Below are 18,362 nucleotides of genomic sequence, written 5' to 3'. Positions count from 1 at the left end.
CAGCCAGGCTGGGTGTAGAGCCGGCCTCCTTACAGTTTTATCCATAAAACGTCTTTAGAGCTTCATTGAACTTCTTCCATAAATAACTAGAGTTGCATAACCTCGAGTTATGGCTCTAGACGACAGTTTGGTCCAGAGCTGCATGTAGGATGTGAAACCTGGATGTTTACAGCTTTAAATTTTGATGGAGAGAAAAGTGTATGTATGAAAAACATAGGAGAAAAATCCTGCATGAATTGTGATGTTTCCAGTTTGACAGATTTGACTGTCCAGAATGTGGACAGCAGGAGGTCGGGCCTATTTCTGTAAAACGTAAACAGATATTTCTCAGGAAGAGACTGGATCTCAGTGAAACTTTCCTGAAAACAGAAATAAAATCTTTAAACTTATTAAAGTGGTTTTTTCCCACTAATTTTTGAGTAGAAATAGAACCAAAGTTCAGCTTCATGGTTTCTGCTGACCAGGAAACTTTGTGAAACAGCAACCAGCCAATCAAATCTCTGAATACACCTGACCAATCCCAGTGTGTGGATCAGTCAGTCAGGGAGTTTCTTGTGTTAGGATGACGTTTTAGTTTGAACCTGGAATAAAAGAAAATCTGAAGAAGGTTCTGGAAACCCGTCGGCTAAGTGAGGAATTCCTGCGTTTTCTCCAGAGCAACCGGTCACAGAGCGTCTGTGTTCATTCAGTCTGCAGCTCATTGTGAAGCCGTGACCTTCAGTAATCCAACAACAACAAAAAGGAGCGTCACAGTCAGGCATGGTGGGTCGGTGAGGCGGTGGGCGTGCAGCTGCTCAGCACTCCTTTCAGAGCCCAGTCATCCCCGCCTTCCAGACAAAACGCAACCAAACAGCAACTAAACGCAACAAAATGCAACCAAATGGCAACCAAACGCTCTGGAACCGTCACAGAAAAAGTTCTGCAGGGAAAACATGAGCTTTCAATCTGAAATCACCCAAAAAGTGTTTATCTTTATTTTCATTCTTTTTATTAAATTCACAGAGAAACATAGTAAAATTGAAGTTCCCTGAATCTGTGATTGTGGAGAAAATATTCAACCAGTCCTAAGAAAAAATAGCAAAATGTGAAGAAAATGTTGAAAAGAACGATTCTGTTAGCAGAGAAATAACAAATGTTAACATTCAAGAAGAAAAATAATACTTTATTGAAACAAAATGTAAAAAAATGTTCAGCAAAAACATGCTGTAAAATAAACAGCCATAGTTCAGAATAACTGAATTTAGCCTCATTTTAGCAAATATAATTAGTTTCCATGTGGTACAGTACTGAGAACAGGACGGAGACAAATCCTGAATAAATATTAGTAAAAAAGGAAAATAAGAAACTGGGAAAAAGTAAGAATATTCATCTACAAACACTTACAAAGAAATTCCTCTAAAATGTGTAATTTTCTAACTAAAGTGACATAATTGTCTACTCTACAGAACCTCCTGAAAATATTACATAAAATTATTTCTTGGGTTTTATTTTGTCCACAATTCCAGAATAAATAAAATAAAATCAGAAAAAGTTTTTATCTTTCATTCTTCTGGATCAAAGAAAAATATGAAAAAAAGAAAATGTTTCCTGAAAGCAGCTCGGCTTTTATTACGTCAGATTTTTACTGTTTCAAAATGTTAAAATAAAACCCAAGAATTCATAATATGAAAAAGGATCATTTTAAAAAAATGAAAAGAGGATGTATGGAGCAGTTCCAAGCAGTCAGTATCTAACCTGTTGTGGTTACATTCACACAGCAAAAGACAAGCACAATTCGGTTTTGTCCATATCCATCCGTTTCACTGAACGACCCAATTCTGATCTTTTCTCTCCCAATAAAACCAATCAGAGCTGCTTTCATATGTGGACCTGAATCTCATCCAATAGTTTTCAAAGGTTCTTCAGTCCGAACGGTGACGTCGCATTTCATCCGACATGCCTCAGAATTCTGCAGCAGAAGAAGCCAGACTTTAAATCTGGACGTAAACATCTGAATATGATAGTAATGAAGTAATGAAAGCAGTCAGAGTCAGTGAACGCATCACATCCAAACCTCAGAATATAGACAAAGATGTGAACACAACTGTAATGGAAACAGCTACTTTCAGCCCTATGGAATGAATTCTGCACGTAAGACGTTGATTACTCATAACTACTCCACACAACCTCGATGTATAAAACACAAACTATCCCTTTAAATGACCGTTTTGTGTTCTGGGCTCAGCAGGGGGTCCCAATGGCGGCTGCAGAGTCTTTCACTGCCTCACAAACGGCCTTTTCTGCCGCCACGCTCTTCATCGCCTCCTGTTTGCCAGAGGGGGTGAGGGAGGAAGGCGAGGGTGAGGAGGGCGAGGAGAGGGTGGAGGCGGGGGCGGTGGAGGCCGAGGATGAGGAAGAGGAGGAGTCAGGGAGGCACTCTTCGCAGCAGCAGCAGCAGCAGTCCATGAAGGCCTGGCCCAGAGAGCGGCAGAGGCACAGCAGCAGAACCGGCGTTGCCGAGCAGCGAACGAACAGCAGGAAGTGTTCGACCAGAGCCAGCGCCGGCAGAACCAGAACCGGGGCGGACACGTAGGCCAGGGTGATGCTGCACACGCTCTGAGGCAGATTACAGCTGACGTACAGGGCGGTGAGCGCCATCACGGCGGTACGCAGCCTCTGCTCCCTCACTTGCTGCTTCTTCTTCCCCAAGGAGGAAGAGGAGGAGGAAGAGGAGGAAGAGCATCTGCCGGCCACCTTCTCGGTGCCGGGTTTCTGCGGCTCCCGCTGGGACAGAACCCTCCTGGTCACCAGGTCGCAGGCCAGAGTGAAGAGCAGCGGCAGGCACAGGTAGCAGCCGAATATCCACCACATGCGGGCCTGGTGGTAGGTCAGAACCAGCGCGTAGACGCTCTCCGGGAGCTCCGCCCACGGCTCGCGGACGCAGGCATCCACCTTCACCCGGTCCGCCCTCAGAGAGGCCAGGAGGGACGCCGCCGGCCGGTGCTGCGTCAGGTCAGAGGTCGGCGCCGGCAGGCTGACGGTCTGCTGGACGAGCTGCCACAGCAGCAGCTCTGGAGCCCCAGCACCATGGAGCCGACCCAGATCACACCCACCTTGGACAGGATGGAGCGGCACGGCTCCACCTTCGGCGTCTGGTGGGGGGAGGGCGAGGTGGCGGCGTGGAAACGATCGATGCTCAGCGCGCAGAGGCTGAAGGTCGCCACGCCCAGAGAGGTCACCTGGCAGAGGAGACAGAACCCAGACCAGTTTCAAATGTTTCTCTGGCTGCAATAAGACAGTTCAGAACAAAACGGCTGAAGATCCGATTCCCTCCCAGCTCCACAGAAAGTTTTCTCCAAAGTCGTGTTCATTAAAATTTATTTCCAAAATTCCCTTAGAGGGGCAGTATAATGTAAAACCGACCTGTTTTTAGATTTACATCATGTTATAACGTTATTACCTCATCAATGAGAGATTCTTTCATGAAATCCCTTCATCTCCACAGCAGCCATTCAGCTGTGCACAATCCTTTATTTTGCCTGAACAGACAAACTCTATCTCTGTCTGATTCCAAACATTAACTCAAATAATCTACGTCCATATCAGGACCAGCAACAACTCCGGCTGCAGAAGCAACTTCTGCTCTGCAGGCTGGCAGTTCATGGAGACTCGACTGAACAGAAGGGGGAAGATTTTGACCAAAAGAAACAGACTTTTCCTCCCTCAGAGAGCTTAGTGAGATGAAACAGTTTAGACCAGCTGAGGGTAATTACTGCTGAGATGTAATTAGCATGAGAAAAGCTGAACTAACAGCAGACAGGGGGCAGCTGGCAGCTTGACCTGCTTAAATGCTCCTCAGCAAAAAGAGCAATTAAAGAAAACGGTCATTAATTAGCAGAAACAGATTCCCTTGTTTGCATGAAAAGAGGTGAATAAGCAGAGCCTTGATGAGGCTGGAGGGCCGACCTCGTTACGGCCCTCTGCAGACATGCTCCTACAAATGAGGAGAAGCTCCAGTTCAGGGAGCCGGGAGTCCAGCTGGAGCCCTGCAGAGACGGGAAACTATAATAAACTCAACCAGCTGGTTGACTGTAATGGACAGTTTAACTTCTCACCCTTTGTACTTTTTCCTTATTGCACTATGTGAAGGTCATGTTAAGAGGTGGGAGAGGGAAACAGGGCAGGTGGTCCAAAGGAGAAAATACATTTTGTATGCAGAGTTCTGAAAAATACTGTTGATATGACAATGCTCCTAGTTATAACAAGATTTAATAAAAACTCAAAGGCCAGTGATTGAGTTCTCATCGCCTTATTTAAATTCCATGATGTTGATGTTGTTGCCTGGATCAGCGAGCGGAAGGACGAGAGGACAGGAGCCCAGGGACTGATAGTTATCCTCCATCTATACGAGGATATATGTAATCTAAAGATGGGAGGATTTGGACCCTGTTACCTGCATCTAAATGCTGCCTGAATTCACAAACTTCATAGAGGAGGAGCCAAAGTGTTGGGGTGTAATGTGGGAGGTGATGGCCAAAGGTGGGGACGACGGCGGTCTGAAGCTCTGGAGGGGAAGGATCCTGAATTGGTGTGTGAGTTTGAGAAATACCAGCTAGAAATGGTTTGATTCCCTCGACACACGACTCTGGAAGCCGTCTCCTCCAGATGGGTCGGACAGATCTGATCCTGTCGCCTTCATCAGGTTGTGATCTACATCTTTTTCTGGAGTGGTTCAAACTGAGTGTGAAGCGACTGGGAGGAGAATTTGAGCCTATAGTCTCGAGCCAGAAAAGGCCAGAGCGCCGTCTCTGGGTCTGGGAAGAGGTTCTGCACTGAGTGGAGAAGTTTAAGGTCTGGTTCATAACTGGACTAGGAGATGGACTGATGGGTCGGTGCAGCATCTGTAGTGATGTGACTGGTGTATCAATCGGTCGTCGCTCTACATCCACGGACTGGTTCCACCATTGTGACCTCAGATTCTCTCCAGGTCAACTGTCAAGGTGACATTTGCCACTAAAGTGGAAACTGTCTTGAGCTGTGAAACAAGAGTTGAGTTTAAATCTGTGATTCTGCTCCAAAACAACTAGAACATGGAATTAAACAGTTGCTTCACTTGTTCTACCTGACGGTCCTTCCTGACCCAATAAACCGGGCCACAAACTTTAAATATTTTTATTTTAGCTTGAAGTCGTCAGAATCTGTGTCTGTCTTCACTCAGACCCGGCTTGGATCTTCGGTTCTGCACCTGCAGACAAACAGCTGAGCTCTGCAAACTGTTTGTTTCTGAGATCCAACAAACAAGAGATGCTTCACGCTTCACAAACAGAACCAAAGAGGCCAAACGGGTCACAACAGCCCGCTCTGTTCAGAGGGAAGCCGTCTGGATCCAGGGACAAAGAGCCATTCATCAGTTTGCTTCAGTCGGTTCAACATGAGGAGTAAAAACAGCTCAGATGGAGAACTGGGTCTGAACTGAATGTGTTCACCAGCTGGACTCTGAATTTTCCATTAACATTAAATAATTACGATAAAAATTACATAGTGAAGATTGTTTAACATTGTGAAGGTCAGTGAAGAAGACAGAAAATGTTGATTAATGCGATAATTGAAACCAGAGTTCATATGTTTGCATTATTCTGCTGTTTGGATGTTTGTCATGTGGCTTCAGTGAGGAATTGATTTATGTTCATTGTTAATCATTTCGGTGAATTGTTTAGCATTGTTCTGTTTGTGTTGATGTTCATCATGTGTTGGTTTGGGTTAAACCATCCAGAGACGTCGTCTGCTCTACATGAAGCCCTGTGGCTTCAGGCCTTTGACTTTTCAAACATATAACCTCAAAAATGCCGTTTCTTTCTCTGATGCTGTGAGTCCTACGCTACATGTTGTTAGCAGTAATCAGTGATGCTGTGTTTTGTTGGTAATAAATGTTTGTTCAACAAAACAAAAGTTTTGTAATTGTAATTTATTTAACTGTGTGTAAATTGTTGACATCGTTTAGTAAGTCAAACTAAGATTCTGCTGCTGCAACAATGAAAACCAGGAAAATGATGAACAAACAAACTCAAATCAATTGAGTTGCAAACTTAGTGACTTTTTTGGAAAAAATATTTTTTAGGAGCAGTTTTACTTCGGCATTATTTAACTTATCTTGAGTAACATTTCAGAATATTTCACTCTGTGTGAGTAACTGAACAAACATCTTGATGCTTCAGAAACAGACACATTTGAATCGCTGCTTTGGATGATATGATCAGCAGTGAGGAAATCAGTGATCATTTGACCCACATGTGCTTTTTATTAACCAACTCATAAATATATATATTTCTTCATAATTGGTTTTATTTAAATGGTCAGAATTATGACATCATTTTCGATTAGATAATAATATTTGGAATTTTATTTCTGAACTAAACTAAGTTAAAGGTGGAGTTGTATTAATATTGAATCAAAGTGACTTTCAGCCGGAAACAACCCGCGCGCTTCCGCTCTCTCACCTCCAGGTAGGGCACGAGCCGACAGGACAGGTCTCCTAGCAACCGCTTCAAGGTGAGCTCGTGGAAGATGACGACGGGCAGGCAGAAGAAGAGCACGAGGAAGTCCCAGAAGGCCAGACCCGCCAGGATGCAGTTCCACGCGCTCTTCAGGTAGAAGCTGTGCCACACGATGCACATGAGCGCGAGGTTCCCCACGAGACCCGCCGCGAACAGCACGAGCGCCAGCAGCAGCACCGCGTACGCCCAGTAGGAGGCGTCCGTGACCGGGAGCAGCGGGTTCAGGAGCCCCGCGGAGGAGTTGGCCCGCGGGGCGGAGGACTGGCGGTGCGTCCTCGGCGTGGTGAAGAAGCCGCTCGGGTCGTCGTGTCTGCGGGGAGGACTGTTCTGGGAAACCGGGTCTCTTTTCCTGAAACTCCCATCTTTGGCTCCTCGAGTGACCCGCTTCAGGCTGAAAGTTTCCGGCCCGGTCCTCTCCTCCGTCCCCGCAGCCAGACCCGCAGCATCCTCCGCCTGGACGTCTGCGGCTGTGAGGACATGACGGAGGTCCGCGCTGCGCAGGAAGAGCAGAAAGACGCAGCAGAAAAGCCTCATGGTTCCGCGGAGCCGCTGCTGTCCTGCATCTGCTGAGACTCAAGCAGGAGACAAGTGAGACGGTCCAACCTCCCAGGGGTCCTGATGGACAACTTCCAGAGTCCAACCAAGTTCAGCATCCAAGTTTACAAAAACAGCACAGAGGATCCGGTGAGACGTTTCAAATTAAAGGCACGAATTTAAAACAATTTCAGAATTGTGGAGGAATGTGAGGGAACAAAATGGAAATGACTAAAAACTATTGATTAATAATTTGTTATTTATTAAAATCAGGTTACTCTGAATAAATGAGCCCAATAAGAGGTCCATTCATTCCAGCTTTACAACAATACAAATAATAACAAATTAAATGATAAAATGTATTTCATTTCTTTGCAGGACACAGGAAAACCTGAACATTTAATCAAATCTACATATTTTTATTATTGATATCACAGATTCATTTATGTTAGATTTCACCACAGAATCAAAAACTGAGACAAAACTTCAACTTATCATTTCTAGATAAGTAGTAGTCGCCTAAACGCCTTGGTTGTGTTGTAACTTGGGATTTTAGTCACCCATGGTGACACCATTTCACTGGAACCATAAAACCACTGATGTCATTCTGATCCACAGGTGAGACACTGATAACCGTCGGTGGGAACTAAACGTTTGTTGTCTCTAAAGATTCCTTTACTGAAGAAATGCAAATGTCACAACTGAGAACTTCAGTTAAGAAAGACGACATGATATCATGTCTCTCATATCATGCCGTTTTTTGATGTTTCTTCTAACAGCATGCAGTCTTGTTTTTCATTAGATCCAACAAATATCATGTGCAGTTTATCCAATCGCTACACTTTGATCCAAAATGTTTATACACATCAGTTCAAACTGTAAAGAACCTTTTTATTGGTCCCTAAAACTACTTCTTTATTTTTTTTTCTGTTCCTGAGGGATCTGTCACTTTCCTTAAATCAAGATGAAGTTTGAAAAACTGTAGAAGTATACATTTTTTATTATTAAATTACAGTCTTAGATAAATATGAACCCTTATTTAAAGATTTTTATATAAATAGCTCTTTTGTCACATTTCACAAATCAGAAAAATATTGTTGAATATTTTTAAAAATTGCCAAGACATAACTTACCTTTAAGCTTAAAAAGAATTTCACCTTTTAAAACTATGGAGTACGATTAAAAAATTTATCTTGAAAGTGTTTGGCAACTTTGAGTCACATCCTTACAGAAAAATAAAATCTGTTACTCATGACACCTGGTGCATTTTCTCTGGAATTTAAAAATTTGTTCCCAGAATGGATTCCTCCCATTTGGGAAATGTTGGGCGTGGCGACAGCCTTGGAAAGCGGCCAGTGGAGAGTCGGATCCCAGTTCAGTTCCAGTTCAGTTCCAGACTGAAAGCCTTCAATCGTTTCATCGTCTCAAGTGGAAAAGCTGAGCAGGGAGACAAGGATGTTCTACTGCAACGACTTCCTCAACGGCTTCCACTGGTCCAAGGGGTCCAGCACCATCAATGGGTCCAGCACCATCAATGGGTCCAGCACCATCAATGGGTCCAGCTTGCCCAGAAACTGGTTAAAAGATCATCGATATTCAGGTACAGTATTAAAAACATCAATATTTATAGAAACTAGGCTGTGTTATTATTGCATGCAGTAAATGAAAAGCTTTAATAAGTTTTAGACGGAGGCTCAAACTACGATTATATTACCTATCAATTAAACTATCAGTGAAACTGACACATTCTGCACATTTTTTATTTTCAATAAAAATGCAGTGAAAAGATGCAAATAAACAAGTAATGGATTCAATTTTTTTATGTAAGAAAATAAAAATTTTATTGCCTAAAATGCAATAAATTTTTTTTTTCAGGGAACATAAACATAATTACTCAACTTCAAACTATACACAGTGTAGTACTAATCTTTTGACAGTTTTTTGGATTGAGTTAAATTGGAAATCAATAAGTAATTATTTTGTTTACAGAATTAGGAAAAGGTGAAACTAAGACTTTACACAAAGCTTTTTTGTAAAAAATGTACATTTTTTGAACAGTTTTGGCTTATTTATTGCTCTGACATTTTCATTATTTTAAACATTTTTTAAAATAATGAATTCATCACAATTAATCTGACTAATTGTTTCAGCTCTTATATGGACCTCAGCCCTGTAGTAACTCAGTTTTATCCGAATATTGTTTTTATATATATAGTATAATTTATATTTTAGATATTAGCAGAGAAAGGGAATCGGTGGTCAGTCACATTTTGGCAGCAGATTACATTAATAATTAAAAATATATTTTAAAGTTAGTAAAAAAGAATAACTGAATGCAGATTTTAAAATTTAAATTGTGACTCAGAAAGAAAAGGACACTTCTTGTCAAAATTTGATTGCTTCACAGGCAAGATAAACTGAGTCTTTTTTGTTTTTTCAGTCAAATCACTTTTCATATTTCACCTAAACAATACACTCCCATTCCAACACTCATTTCTATTTTTGTTTTTTAACTGTGTCTGTCTGTAGTCTGCAAAAATGCAATTTTCACAAAAATGTGAATGAAATTGTTTTCTTGCAGCATCAGGTTGAAAATAAATTTCTTATGAAATACTTTCATAAAAGTTTGCATCAGATCTTTACACTTGATAAGCCTTCTTTTATCAGTGACTACAGTTGTTTTTCCATTTCCCTTCAGCTTTTCAGGAGGTGGCGCTCCACTGCGAGAGCAACAACAAGGCGCACCACACCAGCTCAGTCTCAGTGAAGCAGCTGATTGTGAGGAGAGGCCAGCCGTTCAGCATCACCCTGAAAATGACTAAACCTTTCAACCCTGACTTGGATCAACTCACCATGAAAGTTGTGACTGGTTTGTTTTTTATTATTTTTTGAAATGCCTTTTTTTAAAAACTAATTCTCGGTCTGAAATAAATAATTTACTTATTTATTAATGAAATGTTGGTTTTAGAACTTATAAAGATACTTTTTAAGTAGCTTTATAAGCTACTTAAAAAGTAGCTTATTAACAGTAGAAAGAAAATATTCTCACATATTAGCGTTAATAAGTACAAGGTTAATTGTTTTTTATTTTGCAGGGAAACATCCATCTCAGGAGCAAGGAACAATGTCATATTTTGGTTTTCTGGACAAACTGAAACGTTCATCACGTGCTAAAGCAGTCTGGAGAGCAGAGCTTCAGAAAAACAGGCTTCCTGAAACAGGAGCGTTGGCTCTAACGATAACGCCGCCCGCTGACGCTCCGGTGGGGCAGTACAAACTTTCTGCAGGACTTAAAGCTGAAGAAAAGGAGTTAGCACAACTCTTTGTGCTCTTCAACCCTTGGTGTCCTGGTAGGACATTTTCTGTTTATTAATCAAAAAAACAAAGTGATTGCTCATTTTCTTTTATGTGTTGTTTCCTATCAAAATGATGGACAATTTCTACGTATTTTAAACATTGATAAGACACTGACTGCGCACAGCAACCACACAGGACCCCACTTAAATAAAATCCTTGGTGTTTATCTCTTTATTTTCTGTTTGTGTAGATGACTGGGTGTTTCTGCCTAATGAGGCAGAGAGACGCGAATACGTTATGAACCAACATGGAATAATCTACACAGGTTCTGATCGATACATTAATGGACTTTCCTGGGACTTTGGACAAGTAGAAGATGCAGAGAGTAGAAAATTGAGGAATACTTGATGCACCATTACTTTGAAAAAACACCTAAACAGTTTGTTTTCTCTTAAAAAAAGAAAAGTATGTCCTGGAATACATTTTATATTAGTTTAATACACTCAAGTATTTGAATTGGTACAAATAATTTCATTTTGAATAAATTCTGATGCATAAGACGCTGTTTATGAATATTTTTCTTTGTTTTCAGTTTGAGGAGGACATGGTGAAGATATGCCTGAAGTTACTCAACCTCAGCAGGAAACACAAGCTGAACTCGGCTGACGACGTTTCTGCTCGCTGTAACCCCGTCTACGTCAGCCGGGTCATTACCAACATGGTAGGAACTGGTTTATATATTACATGTTAAATTTTGTGTAGATTAAGAAAACATTTACTTTTTTGTATAGATAGATTTTAGCCACAATATATTGGTGAATGTGGTATTACTGCCAGGCTTCATATTATTTATTTTCATTCCTTTTGTTATCAGAACTGCAGAACTATATTATTTGATTTTTTTAGATGTACATTTTATTCTTTGGAATTTTCTTTTAAATAAAATCAATATGTGGTTATTGTTTTAAATAACTTGAATGCATTAAATCCAAAAGGTTGCTCATTTTTTTACAGTTGATATATTAGCAAACATAATCAGTTAATCATAATTGTTTTCATCATGAGTGATTTATATTCTGGAGAAATAACAAAATATCTTATAACTGCTTTATGAGTTCTAAAACCAACATTTTATTAAAAAAAAGTCCTTGGGTGACAACAGGTACTTTGTACTTAGATCTCACACAACTTAGATGAAAATTGTCTTAATCTGATGCTACAAGTTAAAAAAGGTGGTGAAAAAGTCATCAGACTGGACATTTGGCAAACAAAAGGCATCTGCACCACGATCCCCAGTGTGTTTTTAATCTGTTAAATTAATGCGAAAGTCTAAAAGTTATCAAAGTGATCTAAACAATTTTAAATGTAAAAATTAATTTCAGATTTTGGTTCTAAGAAAAAGTTAATTGACGGAACTCAACATAATTAATGTAGTATTTCTGATAAAAAATAAAAATAAAATCTGTGTTTTATCATTTACAATAATAAAATAACTAAAAACTTCTCAACTAATTAAGTTGGAAACACATAAATGAGCTCCTCCTTATCAAAATATTAACTTTGCTCTTTATTATTTATTTTTCAGGTTAACAAAGAAGAAATGAACGATGGCGTCCTGCGGGGAAACTGGTCAGGTGATTTTAAATATGGCTTCCCTCCATTGGAGCGGCAGCTACGCCATCCTGAAGCAGTGGTTCGCCTCCTTCTGCAAACCTGTCAACTACGGCCAGTGCTGGGTGTTCGCCGGCGTCTTGTGTTCAGGTGAGATCATCCAGATCTTCCTTCAAAAACGTTTTACACTCTTTACTTAAGAAGTGAAGAGACAGCAGGGATGTGATGTTGGTAGAAGATGTTTCTCATTTCCCAGCATCATGATGAGAAAAAAAACAGACATTTAAAAATAATTATGGCTTTTATGATTTATTTTTTATGTTTTCAAGGGGAACATATTTGTCCTTTTCTTTCTTCTTGCTCCCTTCACTAAATATATTCACCACAGGATAAACAGACGAATGTTTAATTTGTCAGGTAACAGATTTTATTTTAGGTTTACAAAGATGATAATATTAAAGTGCTAACATGAGCTGTAACTGTTACCCTAAAGAGTTATGATATGATAATTAACCTAAATTGTGCTTTATTTGGTTCCAGTGATGCGCCTGCTGGGAATCCCCTGCCGGGTCGTCACTAACTTCGAATCCGCTCACGACTCCAATGCAAACCTGACCATCGACACCTACTACGGAGAATTTGGTGTCAATGACAGCGTCTGGTAGAGTACACTAATTTCTCCTTCTGAGATGCACATTATCCTTAGATTTAATATTCAAAGCACAGGAATCAAAAGACAGTGTGATTAACTGTCAGAAATATTAATTTCACAGTTTCAGTTTTGCTGACTTGTGCAATATTCTTTCATTCATTGTACCATCAGAAATATTCATTTCTGCAGGATAATGTAAAACAACTTAAAATTATTCATCTGCATCAGTTATTGTAGGTGCAAGTAAAATATTGATGAAACCAACCAAGGGCCGTATTCAGTGTATTCACCAACGTTTGTGTCGAGTCGTGCATGTCTGCCTTGAATTTTTGAGGAATCTAAAGAACGATGTTGTTTAACGGGAGTTGGACTGAGAGGACAGAGGTGTCTCAAACCAGCAGGACACTGATGCATTTCCCTGTTGGCTTTTATTCAAAGGAACGTCCACGTGTGGGTTGAGGGGTGGATGAGACGACCGGATCTGGCAGAGGATGGCCGATATGACGGCTGGCAGGTTCTGGATGGAACGCCGCAGGAAAAGAGTGAAGGTACCGAACCGTGGGTTTTATTTTGCATTTTCAGAATTTATTTGGTATTTAGTGATCGTGATCTCACCACTCATATTATGACTATTCTGGAAATGTCAAATACTGTCACTGCACTGTCAGAAAAATATGAAATATAATAGTTTAAGATTTTACTACATTGTGATTTTTTATTCTTTATTTTTTTATTCTTATTCTTTATTTTTCCAGTGCCTCCGATGGTCACAGAACGTGGCATAACACCGGGATGTTAAACTGTCATTTGTCTTGCAGGTGTGTTTTGCTGTGGTCCGGCTCCAGTAGCGGCCATCATGAACGGAGACGTTGACCTGAAATATGATGTACCATTTGTCTTCGCTGAGGTCAATGCTGACCGTGTTACCTGGCTGGTCAGTCGGCAGAGCATTTACATTATCAGACCCACATTTAGAGATAGAAATGAAAAAGAAAAGGAGATGCTTGTAACTGGTTTGAATTCATAGACATGTTGCATTGCTTAAATATTAAAATAGTGCATAAGGCTGGAGGGCAAAAAGACTACAACATTATGAAACCTGGAGATGTATTATTAATTTAGCGCAGTGTGCCGCAGCATCGGGTAAAACAAGGCAAACAAATTGTTGAACAAACAACACTCAGGCATTTTCAACACAACAAACAGAACAAACAGTCCGTACAGATGTATATTTTTAGGCTTGATTTTAATTTTTTGAATAAGTGATTGCTGTGGTAGATTAGCTAATCTGTCACTTTGTGCATCATCTTTTATTTATTTTTTTCATAGTTGAACTGAAACACCAAATTCCACAGCACATCTACATGTTACGGTTGTCAAAGTCAAGCTAGCATAGCTGACCTACTTCTTCTCTCTCTACCACTTTTCTGACCTTTTCTAGTTGTCAAATTGTTGACAATTAGTAGTAAAGCACAGCATCCTTTTTTGTTTCATGTATCACTCGTACATTTAGGATTTACTGCATTGCTTTGACAACTTGACAGTATAAATGTTTTTTCTGCCCTCCAAGAGGAAGCAGGATCTTGTCACTTGCGATGTGTCTGTACAGTAGTCTTCATCCTGAAACTTTACTGTTACATTTCTACAAGACACATTTACAGAAACACACTGATAATATCTGACATCAAACTGCTGACCTTCATGAAGACTTGTGTTTTACACGGATGTTTTCCTGTGATTCCAGATCAAAAGAGATGGATCCAAGGTGCAGATGAAGTCTGACACCAGGAGTGTTGGACAGTACATCTCCATGAAGGCTGTTGGCTCCAACCACCGGATGGACATCACGAACGCCTATAAGCACACAGAAGGTTAGCAGACAGACACACCAGGCACAATCCTTTCACTGCATCACTGTGGAGCTTTTTTTTTTTACCATGTTGTTTTAGTTCACCAAGAGGTGCATTTAAGCGTCTGCATTGGACCCCCACACCACCAGGGGGCCTGCAAGTGCACCAAGCTAGCATGATAACAAATATATATGTAAATATTTAAAATGCCATTAGTATACAAACTAAATGCTTTTACACATGGAAAAACTACCTCTCAGAATGCACTTCCTTCTTTTTGTGAATCAATTTGTTCAACATGTTATTTTACATTTTTCCAGGATCAATAGACTCACATTATTTCTCTGGATTTGACTTTAAAGTTTCTCATATTTGAGTTATAGTTGTTTTTGCATTGTAAGCGCATTTATTAGAGGGTTATTTTTACTTAGTCTGTGCTCAAAATTTTTGTCAAGCTTAATACAAGTTGTGAAAAGTATTTCTGCCGAGGATCTTCTGACGCACAAACATATTTGTTGAGCAGCCATTTTGAAAAACAGTGTGGTAGCGTAGAAATATGTATATATGTAGCAGCATCATAAGTTCAATTCATAAGTACAAAAACTCAGAACAAATTACTAATCATACAGCAGTTTCAAGTGTACTGCAGTGTAAGTACACTCACACTCAATGAAGTAAATACACTTTATTCAAAGACGCTGAACTGGAATACTTTCTTTTGTTGGTAAATGTTGAATAATGTTTCCTCTCTGGATTACAGGATCGGTGCAGGAAAGGGACGTCTTCAGAGACGCCCTGACCAGACTGGACAGTGATTCAAGAACTGCAGTGTGTCCAACACCTGAACCACTAAACGCCACAAACACAGAGAACCCAACGCCGCCACTCATTGTTAAATTTAAAGAGGTATGTCATTAGCCTCTGTTAGCGTCTTCACTGCTCAGTGTTTCAGGCAGTTACATCTGACTTTGCTTCATCATGCAGTTACATTAATAAAATGACCTTATATTTTACAAAAATGTAAAAAAAGTCTAAACATATTTTATATTCCACAATATTCTACTGAAAGTTTATGTTTTGGTCGTGCGACTCCCACAGAAGGTTATGGAGTCAAAGTGGTTACATAAAAATTGTTCAAAAGAAAAAAATCTTACATTTGAAAAGTATTTTTGGACATATTTTTCAGTTTCACGGGTTTGTTCTTCAGTTTCAAACCTTTTTATTCCAGTATCAAAAATAATTTTTCAGTTACAAATCTTTTTTGTTTTTAGGTTCAAATATTTTTTTTCTTTTGAACAAACTTTATGGCCCTAATTTAGCTCCACATTGTCAGTTAAGGTTGTTTTGACCAGCAACATCTGATAAAAATCATTTGGCATCAACTGTGTATCAAAATTAAACTAAATGGGAAAAACATCAGAAAACAATGAAATGGACAAATTGCAATGTCTGGGTAACAAACGGGATGAATTGATGAATTGACAATTTTTTTCGGAGAAGTAAAATCCAGAATAAACAATGAACACATGCTCTTGGTCTGTGACTTTGAATTCAACCAATGCAGGAGTCTACACCAGTGAAGGGTCAGGATGTGAAGATAGATCTGCTGCTGAGAAGTGAAGGCAGCGCTGCCAGGATGCTGTCGGTCAACATCAACGTCCAGGCCATGACGTACATCGGCCAACCAAAAGGAAACATCCAGAATGAGGTCGTCCAGAAACAACTACTTCCTGGAAAAGGTCCGCTGTCATTAAGCTCTAACAGAAACTGGTCCGGTAATAAGTCCGACTCGTTCGGGGAGGAGTGAATGTGAAGCCTAATTCTGATGTGGGCTGAAAAATTTAACTCTGGTCCTCCTGCAAACCTCAGTCTGGGTTCAAGTTCTAGTGGACTGGAGACCGCTTCAGAAGCAGGAAGTGGGCTGCGGCGCAGGGCCTTCTGGGAAAATACATACAAAACAAATGTGTTAGCCTAGCGCTAACAGGAGAAATGAGTTCCTGTTTTTTACAAAAAATGAAAGAGCAACCCCAGAGTCGCTGAAGTCAGACGCTACTCTGTTTTGTTTTCAAATTGTACTCAAGTTTTTGTGTTGCTTCCTTCAGTTCTTGGTGTAGCGCCCCCACAGGTGAGGAGGGGAATAAGTTTTTTAAATGGTTTGGATTGTCGGACGCAGCGCAATGCGGAATCAAACCGCAACAGCTGAAAAAGTTACAAATGTTGCAACTTTGGTCTCTAATCGAACCAAGTTTACATGAAAACACCCGGAAGTTCGAGAAAATCTTTAAATTTGATCTTGTCTCGTTTCGTGTCCTTCAGACCTGACCATCCCCATTCAGATCCCGTACTTCACCTACAGTAAATACATGGTGGACTGCCAGACCATGAACATTTCAGCCATGATCACTGACCTCCAGAACGATGAGACCTACCTGGCGGCGGACCGCGTCTTGCTGAAAGATCCTCCCATCGCCATCACTGTGAGATGCTGTTGCTTTTTAAACTCTAGCTACATAATATTTTGGAAAAAAAACCCTTCATTTTGATCTTTAAAATCCCAATATTTTCACTTAACTTCATATTATGATCCGTCTGATGATGTAATTGAGTAGACTCTTTACCAAATACTCTTTTATTCTTACTTGAGTATAAGTTTTGGCTCCTCTCCCCGCGTCTGAGTCAAACTTTTTAACTCATTTATTTTATTTGTGTCTCCACTTCTCTCTAGTGTATAAAAACGTTTTCTGCGTTTAAAATGTTGTGTTTTTGTTTCAGGTGTGTGATGAAGCCCGAGTGAATCAGAGACTGAGTGTCTTAGTGACTTTCAGAAATCCAATCAGCGAGACGCTGACAGGTTGCACTCTGACTCTCTGGAACTGGACTCACTGATTGGGAGCAAACATTCAAGTATGTGTGTTCTTGCTTACCTGCAGGACAGGTGTTGAAAAGTGGACAAGCTCTAAGGAGAAACCTGACTCTTGTGTTTTTGTGTCGCCTACAGGCTTGAAATCTGAAGCCAAACAAGGAAATGTTTGTCAAATTGAGCGTCGTTCCCTACAAGAGCGGAGAGAGGACTCTACTAGCCGACTTTGACTGCGCCGCTTTCAGAGACATCAAGAGCAGCTGCATCGTTAATGTCAGACCGTAAACTACAGAAAGAAAAACGTTTTTGAAGTAGAGGGATCATTGAAATCGGAGAATATTGTTTGAAAAAATTGCTCTTTTAGGCTGTTTCTTTATTTTTAAATTTAAAACTTGGATTTCTAAGGGGAGCAATAAAAAACTTGTAGTAAGACGACACTGCTGAGAATTTAATTTCAATCATGACTTTCTGTTGTATTATTGTTTAAAACTTATTACAGTGATAAGAAAAGAGCTGCTGCTTTGACTGTTTTTTCTCCAGACCAATTTATTCCTAAGCCAGTCGATATTTTTCAGGATTTAAAATTTGTACAAATTTGGCTTTTTTTTTTTTACTGTTATTGTGTTTTAAAGTCTTACTTATTTTAAAATACAATATTAATATGTGTTAATCATGCCTCATTTTAGTTGTTTTAACCTTTTGGAATTGCTTCATCTGTTCACCTCTGCCTGGTTTGGTTCAGTTTATTTTTGGGTCTTCAGTTTGTAAAGTTTGACTTTATCAAATACAACTTCAGACCTCAGAATGTGCTTTGGGAATAAAACTGACAAAGACTGAAAAACATGTTGGTTTTCAGTGAAGGTCAAAGCAGTAAAAAATGAAGAAGCGTTGTGACTCAACGGGAGCGTAACCCTGAAGACAGACGTCAGTATCGTCTTGCTTGGCGTCATTTCAGACATTCTGAACCTGTGACACGTCCAGGTGTCACAGCTTTATGAAATCCGCCCGTCTGTCACTCAGCTTGC

At 40.1% G+C, this 18,362-nt stretch overlaps 1 protein-coding gene and 1 pseudogene across 1 annotated transcript; one reads left to right on the top strand and one right to left on the bottom strand.

Moving 5' to 3' along the window:
- Positions 1–951: 951 nt before the first annotated feature.
- Positions 952–7,133, bottom strand: LOC129372878 (G-protein coupled receptor 37-like 1). Its single transcript, XM_055050442.1, is given in 3 exon segments — positions 952–3,059; positions 3,062–3,218; positions 6,477–7,133. Coding segments are annotated over 3 exon segments (1,587 nt in total). The 5' UTR covers positions 7,068–7,133; the 3' UTR covers positions 952–2,220.
- On the top strand, positions 7,096–17,866 carry LOC129372879 (protein-glutamine gamma-glutamyltransferase E-like; annotated as a pseudogene).
- Positions 17,867–18,362: the final 496 nt, after the last annotated feature.

The sequence above is a fragment of the Poeciliopsis prolifica genome, unplaced genomic scaffold (genome assembly GCF_027474105.1).
Source record: "Poeciliopsis prolifica strain line A6 unplaced genomic scaffold, Auburn_PproV2 SCAFFOLD030, whole genome shotgun sequence".
In the NCBI taxonomy this organism is placed as follows: domain Eukaryota; kingdom Metazoa; phylum Chordata; class Actinopteri; order Cyprinodontiformes; family Poeciliidae; genus Poeciliopsis; species Poeciliopsis prolifica.
The sequence above is the reverse complement of the archived record's forward strand: the minus strand, read 5'-3'. Positions and strand labels throughout refer to the sequence as shown.